The sequence below is a fragment of the Rhinatrema bivittatum genome, chromosome 3, assembly GCF_901001135.1.
Source record: "Rhinatrema bivittatum chromosome 3, aRhiBiv1.1, whole genome shotgun sequence".
NCBI classification, from domain to species: Eukaryota; Metazoa; Chordata; class Amphibia; order Gymnophiona; family Rhinatrematidae; genus Rhinatrema; species Rhinatrema bivittatum.
The window spans coordinates 541,913,644-541,925,909 of NC_042617.1; the positions used below are offsets into that span (position 1 = coordinate 541,913,644).

At 45.9% G+C, this 12,266-nt stretch overlaps 1 protein-coding gene across 1 annotated transcript in view; it reads left to right on the top strand.

Moving 5' to 3' along the window:
* LOC115088647 (neurofilament heavy polypeptide-like) overlaps positions 1 to 12,266 on the top strand; it is a 611,587-nt gene that overhangs the window by 508,782 nt on the left and 90,539 nt on the right. The window contains exons 52-66 of the mRNA XM_029596909.1: positions 797 to 853; positions 2,283 to 2,339; positions 2,723 to 2,779; positions 3,164 to 3,220; positions 3,971 to 4,027; positions 4,408 to 4,467; positions 4,925 to 4,981; positions 6,372 to 6,428; positions 6,905 to 6,961; positions 7,345 to 7,401; positions 7,853 to 7,909; positions 9,988 to 10,044; positions 10,521 to 10,577; positions 10,958 to 11,017; positions 11,465 to 11,521. Of these exons, the coding sequence (XP_029452769.1) occupies positions 797 to 853; positions 2,283 to 2,339; positions 2,723 to 2,779; positions 3,164 to 3,220; positions 3,971 to 4,027; positions 4,408 to 4,467; positions 4,925 to 4,981; positions 6,372 to 6,428; positions 6,905 to 6,961; positions 7,345 to 7,401; positions 7,853 to 7,909; positions 9,988 to 10,044; positions 10,521 to 10,577; positions 10,958 to 11,017; positions 11,465 to 11,521 (861 nt within the window). The remainder of the gene's footprint in view (positions 1 to 796; positions 854 to 2,282; positions 2,340 to 2,722; positions 2,780 to 3,163; positions 3,221 to 3,970; positions 4,028 to 4,407; positions 4,468 to 4,924; positions 4,982 to 6,371; positions 6,429 to 6,904; positions 6,962 to 7,344; positions 7,402 to 7,852; positions 7,910 to 9,987; positions 10,045 to 10,520; positions 10,578 to 10,957; positions 11,018 to 11,464; positions 11,522 to 12,266) is intronic.

Consider the following 12,266-nt stretch of genomic DNA (forward strand, 5'->3'; position numbering starts at 1 on the left):
CCGTTTGTTTACAGTAGCAACATTTCTTCTCATTTATGGTATCTCTTGCCTATATTTTGGCCTCCTTTCCATCATAAAATCAAAAGGTAAACAGGATCCCAAGGAGTATTCAAGATGAGCATGTATTAAAATATTTGGATCCTTCCGGATGGCTTTCAGGAATTGTTGTTTTTTTATTGTGAGAATTGAAGGGACAGTCAGCCCAGACTGCTACGTGGCTCATGCTTCTTCCCACCCCACTCCCTCAGAAAAACTGAATGAAACAATCAGTGAGGGAAAACTGCAGGACAAATCTGAACAAGTTTGTTTTTAAAAATAAGTTTCACTTTTGTGGCAAGCTTACATATTCTGGGCATAGATCAGTTCCCACTTAAGCATTCAGTTGCTGCTTGGTTGAATCAAGACTCAAGTTTAATTTCTGTTGTGAATTGTTATGCAGAGAAGAGATTTCGTACATTTTTCCTTCTAGCTATTTATCACATATGTTTTCCTAAATCAAGGGGAATTTAGAGTTCTGCTCATTTTTCAATTCGAAACAAGAACCCCCACCCTCCTCCTCTTGTCCACTAAACATTTAGGCGAATTCAAGGCAAAGGCATATAATTTAGAAAGCCATGGGATCATAAGGTCCATGGTTTTTTCCCAGTTTGCTTTCTCATAATATTAGAAACTGGCAACTATGCCTGTCACCCTCAAGTATGCTTTAAGAGCTCACATATTTGCTTGCTGATATTATATAGGCCCTATCTCTGCTTTATGTGCTATACAGTCAAGTAATCTTCTCTTATTAATGTAGCGGAAGAAGCCAAAAGACAGGAAAAAGCACCACCACGAACCAAACACAAGGTACCAGGTGAGATCTGTTTATTCTCAAGTCATATTTTCTATCTGATTGCTCTGTGGTGAATGAGAGCAGAGACAGCTCTCTCATCCTCCAGTGTATTATGTACTGTATATGGGGGCATGTTTTCTCCCATTTTATACTTACACTATACTAGAAACTGGTAACTCTGCCTGTCTTCCTCTGGTATGTTATAGGAGTTCAGAAATGTTCTTACTGATACTACAGCAATCAAGATAGTTATTTTGATGAAACACATAGATAATATATTAGTAATTTATTTTTACACTAAAATACAATAACAGCTGGTAAAATCAGTAAAGAATATTGGAAAATAATGGGAAAATATCTGCAAGGACAAAAGGTAGCAGACATAGGCCTGAATTTTCCATTCTCGCTGTCCATACATGATCTGTTCCCTGGTTCCTTGGAAACTCAAATAGCAGTTTAAACATATTTATCTTCAAAGTCCCCAGATAGGATTCGAACTCTCACCACCTGGATGGAAGGCAGATGCTTTCCCCACTGAGCCAGCAGCTCACTTTCCAACCACTGATTTCAGAAGTCCCTCTCAAAGTCCACAGTTCAAAAGTCTGGCCCCACTGGGCCTAACCGTACCTTTGGGACCTCAACCCTTCCCCAGAGATAAAACCACCCACTGGTAGTTCTCCAGGCAAAGTATCCTTGTCATTTGTCCAACAACAGAAGTCCCCGCACTCACCTTCTGTGATAGTTGCGGCAGTCCTTCACACGGTTGGGGAATGTCCAGCCTCAAAGTCTCCCAGAGCAGACAGGAAATCCGATCCTTCCTCCTCAGTCCCCCACAGGAGACTAAGACTGCTCTACTAGGGAGTCCTTTTTATCCTGTGGAAACTCCTCCTCCTCTGCCAGCTGATTGGCTCCAGGGAAGTCCCACCCTTAACCTCCCACACCTGTGGTTCTTCTGTCCTTGTAACATCCGGGGGAAGGAACCAAAGGACGTCTCTTGCCTGGTGTTGCTGTATTTTCCTTCCCCCTCTTCCCTTGAATCTTTGGTTCCTAGCTCTATTCTTCCTATCTAGTCTAGCATAGTGACCCCGTCACACTCGCAGAGAATGGTGAATCCAGAGGTAAGGGGAGATGGGGAGGCGAAGGGTGGGGCGAGCATGCGAAAGCCTGTAGCGATCGCACCACTGCGATGTTATCGCTGCCGGCTTTTGCACCCAATAGCGCCACCATGAAAGGTGGCGCTATTGGGCGCGCTACTGGTCCTTACCTTATCGCCACCAGTGAAGATAACGCCGCGAACGCCTCCTTGCCGCCCCAGCTCTTCCCCTCGCCACCCGGACTGCTCCCCTCGCTGCCCCGACCCCGCCCCGGAAAGCTGTCGTATGCGAAAAGGGACTTTTCACATGTGATATGCTTAGAAAATGACCCCCTTAATCTTTCCATATTACTGTAGAGGAAGAAGCCAAAAGACAGGAAAAAGCACCACCACGAACCAAACACAAGGTACCAGGTGAGATCTGTTTAATCTTAGGTCATATTTTCTATCTGATTGCTCTGTGGTGAATGAGAGCAGAGACAGCTCTCTCATCCTCCAGTGTATTATGTACTGTATATGGGGGCATGCTTTCTCCCATTTTATACTTACACTATACTAGAAACTGGTAACTCTGCCTGTCTTCCTCTGGTACGTTATAGGAGTTCAGATATTTTCTTACTTATACGGCAGCAATCAAGTAGAGTTATTTTGATGGAAGACATACATAATATACTAGTAATTTATTTTTACACTAAAATACAATAACAGCTGGTAAAATCAGTAAAGAATATTGGAAAATAATGGGAAAATATCTGCAAGGACAAAGGTGACTGATTAATCTTACCATATTACTGTAGAGGAAGAAGCCAAAAAACAGCAAAAATCACCACCACGAACCAAACACAAGGTACCAGGTGAGATCTGTTTATTCTCAGGTCATATTTTCTATCTGATTGCTGTGTGGTGAATGAGAGCAGAGATAGCTCTCTCATCCTCCAGTGTATTATGTACTGTATATGGGGGCATGTTTTCTCCCATTTTATACTTACACTACACTAGAAACTGGTAACTCTGCCTGTCTTCCTCTGGTACGTTATAGGAGTTCAGATATTTTCTTACTGATACGACAGCAATCAAGCAGAGTTATTTTGATGGAAGACATAGATAATATACTAGTAATTTATTTTTACACTAAAATACAATAACAGCTGTTAAAATCAGTTAAGAATATTGTAAAATAATGGGAAAATATCTGCATGGACAAAGGTGACTGACTTAATCTTTCCATATTACTGTAGAGGAAGAAGCCAAAAAACAGCAAAAATCACCTCCACGAACCAAACACAAGGTACCAGGTAAGATCTGTTTATTCTCAGGTCCTATTTTCTATTGAGCTGGTTTGTGGTAAATGTGAACAGCGACAGCTCTCATCCTCCCATGTACTATATCTGGGTGTATGTTTTCCACCAAATTTCTCTTGCACTACACTAGGAACTGTTGACTATGCCTATCATCCTCAGTTATGTTATAAGAGCTCATATATTTTCTTACTGATACTACATCGATCAAGCATGGTTATTATTGATTGAAGACATAGTAGCATTGTATTAGTATTTGATTCCTTAGTGTACACTAAAATACAGTAGTAGCTGATAAAATCAGTAGAGAAAATTGGAAAAATAATGAGAAAATAACTGCAAGGGCAAAGGTGGCTGACTTAGGCCTGGATTATCCATTCTCGCAGAGAATGGTGAATCCAGCGGTAACGGGGGCGGGAAAGCGAAGCGCGGGGTGGCCCTGTGAAAGCCAGCAGCAATCACACCACTGCGGTGTAATCGCTGCCGGCTTTTGCACCCAATATCGCCACCATGAAAGGTGGCGATACTGGGCATGCTACTGGCGACGATAACGGTCCTTACTTTATCGCCGCCAGTGAAGATAATGCCGCAAACGCCTTCTCGCCGCCCCAACTCTTCCCCTCGCTGCCCCGACTCTTCCCCTTGCTACCCCAACTGCTCCCCGGAAAGCTATCGTATGCGAAAAGGGACTTTTCACGTGCGATAGGCTTAGAAAATGACCCCATTAATCTTTCCATATTACTGTAGAGGAAGAAGCCAAAAGACAGGAAAAAGCACCACCACGAACCAAACACAAGGCACCAGGTAAGATCTGTTTATTCTCAGGTCCTATTTTCTATCTTATTGCTCTGTGGTGAATGAGAGCAAAGTTAGCTCTCTCATCCTCCAGTGTATTATGTACTGTATATGGGGGCATGTTTTCTACCATTTTTTACTTACACTATACTAGAAACTGGTAACTCTGCCTGTCTTCTTCTCATAAGATATAGGAGTTCAGATATTTTCTTACTGATACGACAGCAATCAAGATAGTTATTTTGATGGAAGACATAGATAATATATTAGTAATTTATTTTTACACTAAAATACAATAACAGCTGGTAAAATCAGTTAAGAATATTGGAAAATAATGTGAAAATATCTGCATGGACAAAGGTGACTGACTTAATCTTTCCATATTACTGTAGAGGAAGAAGCCAGAAAACAGCAAAAATCACCTCCACGAACCAAACACAAGGTACCAGGTAAGATCGGTGTATTCTCAGGTCATATTTTCTATCTAGTTGGTTTGTGGTAAATGTGAACAGCGACAGCTCTCATCCTCCCATGTACTATATCTGGGTGTATGTTTTCCACCAAATTTCTCTTGCACTACACTAGGAACTGGCAAAGGGAGGGGGGGGGGGTGTGGGCCTGCGAAAGCTGGCAGCGATCTCACCACCGCGATGTTATCGCTGCCGGCTTTCGCTCCCAATAGCGCCACCATGAAAGGTGGCGCTATTGGGTGCACTACTGGCGAAGATGACAGTCCTTACCTTATCGCCGCCAGCGAAGATAACGCCGCGTCTGCCTCCTCGCCACCCCGAATTTTTTCTTTGCTGTGCCGACTCCGTCCCTGGCAAACTATAGTATGCGAAAAGAGACTTTTCGCGTGCGATAGGCTTAGAAAATGACCCCCTTAATCGTTCCATATTTCTGTAGAGGAAGAAGCCAAAAGACAGGAAAAAATACCACCCCGAACCAAACACAAGGTACCAGGTGAGATCTGTATATTCTCAGGTTATATTTTCTATCTGATTGCTCTGTGGTGAATGAGAATAGAAAAAGCTCTCTTATCCTCCAGTGTATTATATACTAGAGATGTGCATTCGTTTATCACAAATTAGGCAATTTAAACGAAATTGCCTAATTCATCGTGGTTTGGGGGACGCGAACCACAAAACGGATTTTTACTGAACTTCGGGGAAAATTCGTTTTTTGGGTTAGTGCGGGGGAAGGGCACATTTATTTAAGAAAAAAACAAAACCACCCCAACTCTTCAAATTTACTGTATTACAACGCCCCCACCATCCCGATCCCTCTCCAAGACTTACTAAAAGCCCTGGTGGTCCAGCAGGGTTCCGCGAGCGATCTCTCCCTCCGGGCCGTCGGGCTGTCGGGCCTGCTACGAATCAAAATGGCGCCGATGGCCCTTTGCCCTTACGATGTCACATGGGCTACCAGTGTCATTGGTCGGCCCCTGTTACATTGTAGGAGCAATGGATGGCTGGTGGCATCTTGTGCTCCTACCATGTGACAGGGGCTGACCAATGGCACTGGTAGCCCCTATGACATAGTAAGGGCAAAGGCTATCGGCGGCATTTTGAATACTGGCAGCCGACACCCCAAGTGCAGGAGATTGCTCCAGGACCCCCGCTGGACCAACAGGGACTTTTGGCAAGTCTTGGGGGACTCCATTGCTCCTACCATGTGACAGGGGCCAACCAATGGCACTGGTAGCCCCTGTGACAATGTAAGGGCAAAGGGCCATCGAAGCCATTTGATTCGTAGCAGGCCCGACAGCCCGACAACCCAGAGGGAGAGACTGCTCATGGGACCCCGCTGGACCACCAGGGCTTTTAGTAAGTCTTGGGATGGGATCGGGATGTTAGGGGGGTGGTTGTAATACAGTAAATTTGAAGGGTTGGGGTGGGATTTTTTCCGATTCGGAGTTTTTTCTTTATTCGTTTTTCCGGTTTCAGGTTTGGATTCCAGCTTCATTGTTGCCGAAAAACTATCCATGGGAAAACGAGTTTTCCAATGAAGCGCCCGAATTGAAACCCGACCCAACCCAGAAAAATAAAGCTCATCTGTATTATATACTGTATATGGGGGCATGTTTTCTCCCATTTTTTACTTACACTATACTAGAAACTGGTAACTCTGCCTGTCTTCTTCTGATAAGATATAGGAGTTCAGATATTTTCTTACTGATACGACAACAATCAAGATAGTTATTTTGATGGAAGACATAGATAATATATTAGTAATTTATTTTTACACTAAAATACAATAACAGCTGGTAAAATCAGTTAAGAATATTGGAAAATAATGGGAAAATATCTGCATGGACAAAGGTGACTGACTTAATCTATCCATATTACTGTAGAGGAAGAAGCCAGAAAACAGCAAAAATCACCTCTACGAACCAAACACAAGGTATTAGGTAAGATCTGTGCATTCTCAGGTCATATTTTCTATCTAGCTGGTTTGTAGTAAATGTGAACAGCGACAGCTCTCATCCTCCCATGTACTATATCTGGGTGTATGTTTTCCACCAAATTTCTCTTGCACTGCACTAGGAACTGGCAAAGGGGGGGGGGGGGGGGTGGGCCTGCGAAAGCTAGCAGCGATCTCACCACCGCGATGTTATCGCTGCCGGCTTTCGCTCCCAATAGCGCCACCATGAAAGGTGGCGATATTGGGCATGCTACTGGCGACGATAACAATCCTTACCTTATCGCCGCCAGTGAAGATAATGCCGCAAACGCCTCCTCGCCGCCCCAGCTCTTCCCCTCGCTGCCCCGACTCCTCCCCTCGCTACCCCAACTCCTCCACGGAAAGCCATCGTATCCGAAAAGGGACTTTTCACGTGCGATAGACTTAGAAAATGACCCCCTTAATCTTTCCATATTACTGTAGAGGAAGAAGCCAAAAGACAGGAAAAAGCACCACCACGAACCAAACACAAGGTACCAGGTGAGATCTGTTTATTCTCAGGTCATATTTTCTATCTGATTGCTCTGTGGTGAATGAGAGCAAAGTTAGCTCTCTCATCCTCCAGTGTATTATGTACTGTATATGGGGGCATGTTTTCTACCATTTTTTACTTACACTATACTAGAAACTGGTAACTCTGCCTGTCTTCTTCTGATAAGATATAGGAGTTCAGATATTTTCTTACTGATACGACAGCAATCAAGATAGTTATTTTGATGGAAGACATAGATAATAAATTAGTAATTTCTTTTTACACTAAAATACAATAACAGCTGGTAAAATCAGTTAAGAATATTGGAAAATAATGGGAAAATATCTGCATGGACAAAGGTGACTGACTTAATCTTTCCATATTACTGTAGAGGAAGAAGCCAGAAAACAGCAAAAATCACCTCCACGAACCAAACACAAGGTACCAGGTAAGATCTGTGCATTCTCAGGTCATAATTTCTATCTAGCTGGTTTGTGGTAAATGTGAACAGCGACAGCTCTCATCCTCCCATGTACTATATCTGGGTGTATGTTTTCCACCAAATTTCTCTTGCACTACACTAGGAACTGGCAAAGGGGGGGGGGGGGGGCCTGCGAAAGCTGGCAGCGATCTCACCACTGCGATGTTATCGCTGCCGGCTTTTGCTCCCAATAGCGCCACCATGAAAGGTGGCGCTATTGGGTGCACTACTGGCGAAGATGACAGTCCTTACCTTATCGCCGCCAGCGAAGATAACGCCGCGTCTGCCTCCTCGCCAACCCGAATCCTCCCTTTGCTGTGCCGACTCCGTCCCCGGCAAACTATAGTATGCGAAAAGGGACTATTCGCGTGCGAGATGCTTAGAAAATGACCCCCTTAATCTTTCCATATTTCTGTAGAGGAAGAAGCCAAAAGACAGGAAAAAATACCACCACGAACCAAACACAAGGTACCAGGTGAGATCTGTATATTCTCAGGTTATATTTTCTATCTGATTGCTCTGTGGTGAATGAGAATAGAAAAAGCTCTCTTATCCTCCAGTGTATTATATACTAGAGATGTGCATTCGTTTATCACAAATTAGGCAATTTAAACGAAATTGCCTAATTCATCGTGGTTTGGGGGACGCGAACCACAAAACGGATTTTTCCTGAACTTCGGGGAAAATTCGTTTTTTGGGTTAGTGCGGGGGAAGGGCACATTTATTTAAGAAAAAAACAAAACCACCCCAACTCTTCAAATTTACTGTATTACAACCCCCCCACCATCCCGATCCCTCTCCAAGACTTACTAAAAGCCCTGGTGGTCCAGCAGGGTCCCGCAAGTGATCTCTCCCTCCGGGCCGTCAGGCTGTCGGGCCTGCTACGAATCAAAATGGCGGCGAAGGCCCTTTGCCCTTACAATGTCACATGGGCTACCAGTGTCATTGGTCGGCCCCTGTCACATTGTAGGAGCAATAGATGGCCGGTGCCATCTTGTGCTCCTACCATGTGACAGGGGCCGACCAATGGCACTGGTAGCCCCTATGACATAGTAAGGGCAAAGGCTATCGGCGGCATTTTGAATACTGGCAGCCGACACCCCAAGTGCAGGAGATTGCTACAGGATCCCCGCTGGACCACCAGGGACTTTTGGCAAGTCTTGGGGGACTCCATTGCTCCTACCATGTGACAGGGGCCAACCAATGGCACTGATAGCCCCTGTGACAATGTAAGGGCAAAGGGCCATCGACGCCATTTGATTCGTAGCAGGCCCGACAGCCCGACAACCCAGAGGGAGAGATCGCTCGTGGGACCCCGCTGGACCACCAGGGCTTTTAGTAAGTCTTGGGGAGGGATTGGGATGTTAGGGGGGGGCGGTTGTAATACAGTAAATTTGAAGGGTTGGGGTGGGTTTTTTTCCGATTCGGATTTTTTTTTTATTCGTTTTTCCGGTTTCAGGTTCGGGTTCCAGCTTCATTGTTGCCGAAAAACGATCCATGGGAAAATGAGTTTTCCAATGAAGCGCCCGAATTGAAACCCGACCCGACCCAGAAAAATAAAGCTCATCTGTATTATATACTGTATGGGGTAGATTTTCAGAGCCCTGCTCGCCTAAATCCGCCCAAAACCGGGCGGATTTAGGCGAGCAGGGCCCTGCGCGCCGGGAAGCCTATTTTACATAGGCCTCCCGGCGCGCGCAGAGCCCCGGGACTCGCGTAAGTCCCGGGGTTCTCGGAGGGGGGCGTGTCGGGGGCGTGTCGGGGGGCGGGCCCGGTCGTCGCGGCGTTCCGGGGGCGTGTCGGCAGCGTTTTGGGGGCGGGTACGGGGCGTGGCTACGGCCCGGGGGCGTGGCCGCGCCCTCCGTACCCGCCCCCAGGTCGCGGCCCGGCGCGCAGCAGGCCCGCTGGCGCGCGGGGATTTAAGTCTCCCTCCGGGAGGCGTAAATCCCCCGACAAAGGTAAGCGGGGGGTGTAGACAGGGCCGGGCGGGTGGGTTAGGTAGGGGAAGGGAGGGGAAGGTGAGGGGAGGGCAAAGGAAAGTTCCCTCCAAGGCCGCTCCGATTTCGGAGCGGCCTTGGAGGGAACGGGGGGAGGCAGCGCGGCTCGGCGCGCGCAGGCTATACAAAATCGATAGCCTTGCGCGCGCCGATCCAGGATTTTAGTGGATACGCGCGGCTCCGCGCGTATCTACTAAAATCCAGCGTACTTTTGCTTGAGTCTGATGCGCAAGCAAAAGTAGGCTGATCGCGCTTCTTTTAAAATCTACCCCTATATGGGGGCATGTTTTCTCCCATTTTTTACTTACACTATACTAGAAACTGGTAACTCTGCCTGTCTTCTTCTGATAAGATATAGGAGTTCAGATATTTTCTTACTGATACGACAACAATCAAGATAGTTATTTTGATGGAAGACATAGATAATATATTAGTAATTTATTTTTACACTAAAATACAATAACAGCTGGTAAAATCAGTTAAGAATATTGGAAAATAATGGGAAAATATCTGCATGGACAAAGGTGACTGACTTAATCTATCCATATTACTGTAGAGGAAGAAGCCAGAAAACAGCAAAAATCACCTCTACGAACCAAACACAAGGTATTAGGTAAGATCTGTGCATTCTCAGGTCATAATTTCTATCTAGCTGGTTTGTGGTAAATGTGAACAGCGACAGCTCTCATCCTCCCATGTACTATATCTGGGTGTATGTTTTCCACCAAATTTCTCTTGCACTACACTAGGAACTGGCAAAGGGGGGGGGTGGGGGGTGGGCCTGCGAAAGCTAGCAGCGATCTCACCACCGCGATGTTATCGCTGCCGGCTTTCGCTCCCAATAGCGCCACCATGAAAGGTGGCAATATTGGGCATGCTACTGGCGACGATAACAATCCTTACCTTATCGCCGCCAGTGAAGATAATGCCGCAAACGCCTCCTCGCCGCCCCAGCTCTTCCCCTCGCTGCCCCGACTCCTCCACTCGCTACCCCAACTCCTCCACGGAAAGCCATCGTATGCGAAAAGGGACTTTTCACGTGCGATAGACTTAGAAAATGACCCCCTTAATCTTTCCATATTACTGTAGAGGAAGAAGCCAAAAGACAGGAAAAAGCACCACCACGAACCAAACACAAGGTACCAGGTGAGATCTGTTTATTCTCAGGTCATATTTTCTATCTGATTGCTCTGTGGTGAATGAGAGGAAAGTTAGCTCTCTCATCCTCCATTGTATTATGTACTGTATATGGGGGCATGTTTTCTACCATTTTTTACTTACACTATTCTAGAAACTGGTAACTCTGCCTGTCTTCTTCTGATAAGATATAGGAGTTCAGATATTTTCTTACTGATACGACAGCAATCAAGATAGTTATTTTGATGGAAGACATAGATAATAAATTAGTAATTTCTTTTTACACTAAAATACAATAACAGCTGGTAAAATCAGTTAAGAATATTGGAAAATAATGGGAAAATATCTGCATGGACAAAGGTGACTGACTTAATCTTTCCATATTACAGTAGAGGAAGAAGCCAGAAAACAGCAAAAATCACCTCCACGAACCAAACACAAGGTACCAGGTAAGATCTGTGCATTCTCAGGTCATAATTTCTATCTAGCTGGTTTGTGGTAAATGTGAACAGCGACAGCTCTCATCCTCCCATGTACTATATCTGGGTGTATGTTTTCCACCAAATTTCTCTTGCACTACACTAGGAACTGGCAAAGGGGGGGGGGGCCTGCGAAAGCTGGCAGCGATCTCACCACTGCGATGTTATCGCTGCCGGCTTTCGCTCCCAATAGCGCCACCATGAAAGGTGGCGCTATTGGGTGCACTACTGGCGACGATGACAGTCCTTACCTTATCGCCGCCAGCGAAGATAACGCCGCGTCTGCCTCCTCGCCAACCCGAATCCTCCCTTTGCTGTGCCGACTCCGTCCCCGGCAAACTATATTATGCGAAAAGGGACTTTTCGCGTGCGAGATGCTTAGAAAATGACCCCCTTAATCTTTCCATATTTCTGTAGAGGAAGAAGCCAAAAGACAGGAAAAAATACCACCACGAACCAAACACAAGGTACCAGGTGAGATCTGTATATTCTCAGGTTATATTTTCTATCTGATTGCTCTGTGGTGAATGAGAATAGAAAAAGCTCTCTTATCCTCCAGTGTATTATATACTAGAGATGTGCATTCGTTTATCACAAATTAGGCAATTTAAACGAAATTGCCTAATTCATCGTGGTTTGGGGGACGCGAACCACAAAACGGATTTTTCCTGAATTTCGGGGAAAATTCGTTTTTTGGGTTAGTGCGGGGGAAGGGCACATTTATTTAAGAAAAAAACAAAACCACCCCAACTCTTCAAATTTACTGTATTACAACCCCCCCACCATCCCGATCCCTCTCCAAGACTTACTAAAAGCCCTGGTGGTCCAGCAGGGTCCCGCAAGTGATCTCTCCCTCCGGGCCGTCAGGCTGTCGGGCCTGCTACGAATCAAAATGGCGGCGAAGGCCCTTTGCCCTTACAATGTCACATGGGCTACCAGTGTCATTGGTCGGCCCCTGTCACATTGTAGGAGCAATAGATGGCCGGTGCCATCTTGTGCTCCTACCATGTGACAGGGGCCGACCAATGGCACTGGTAGCCCCTATGACATAGTAAGGGCAAAGGCTATCGGCGGCATTTTGAATACTGGCAGCCGACACCCCAAGTGCAGGAGATTGCTCCAGGACCCCCGCTGGGCCACCAGGGACTTTTGGCAAGTCTTGGGGGACTCCATTGCTCCTACCATGTGACAGGGGCCAACCAATGGCACTGATAGCCCC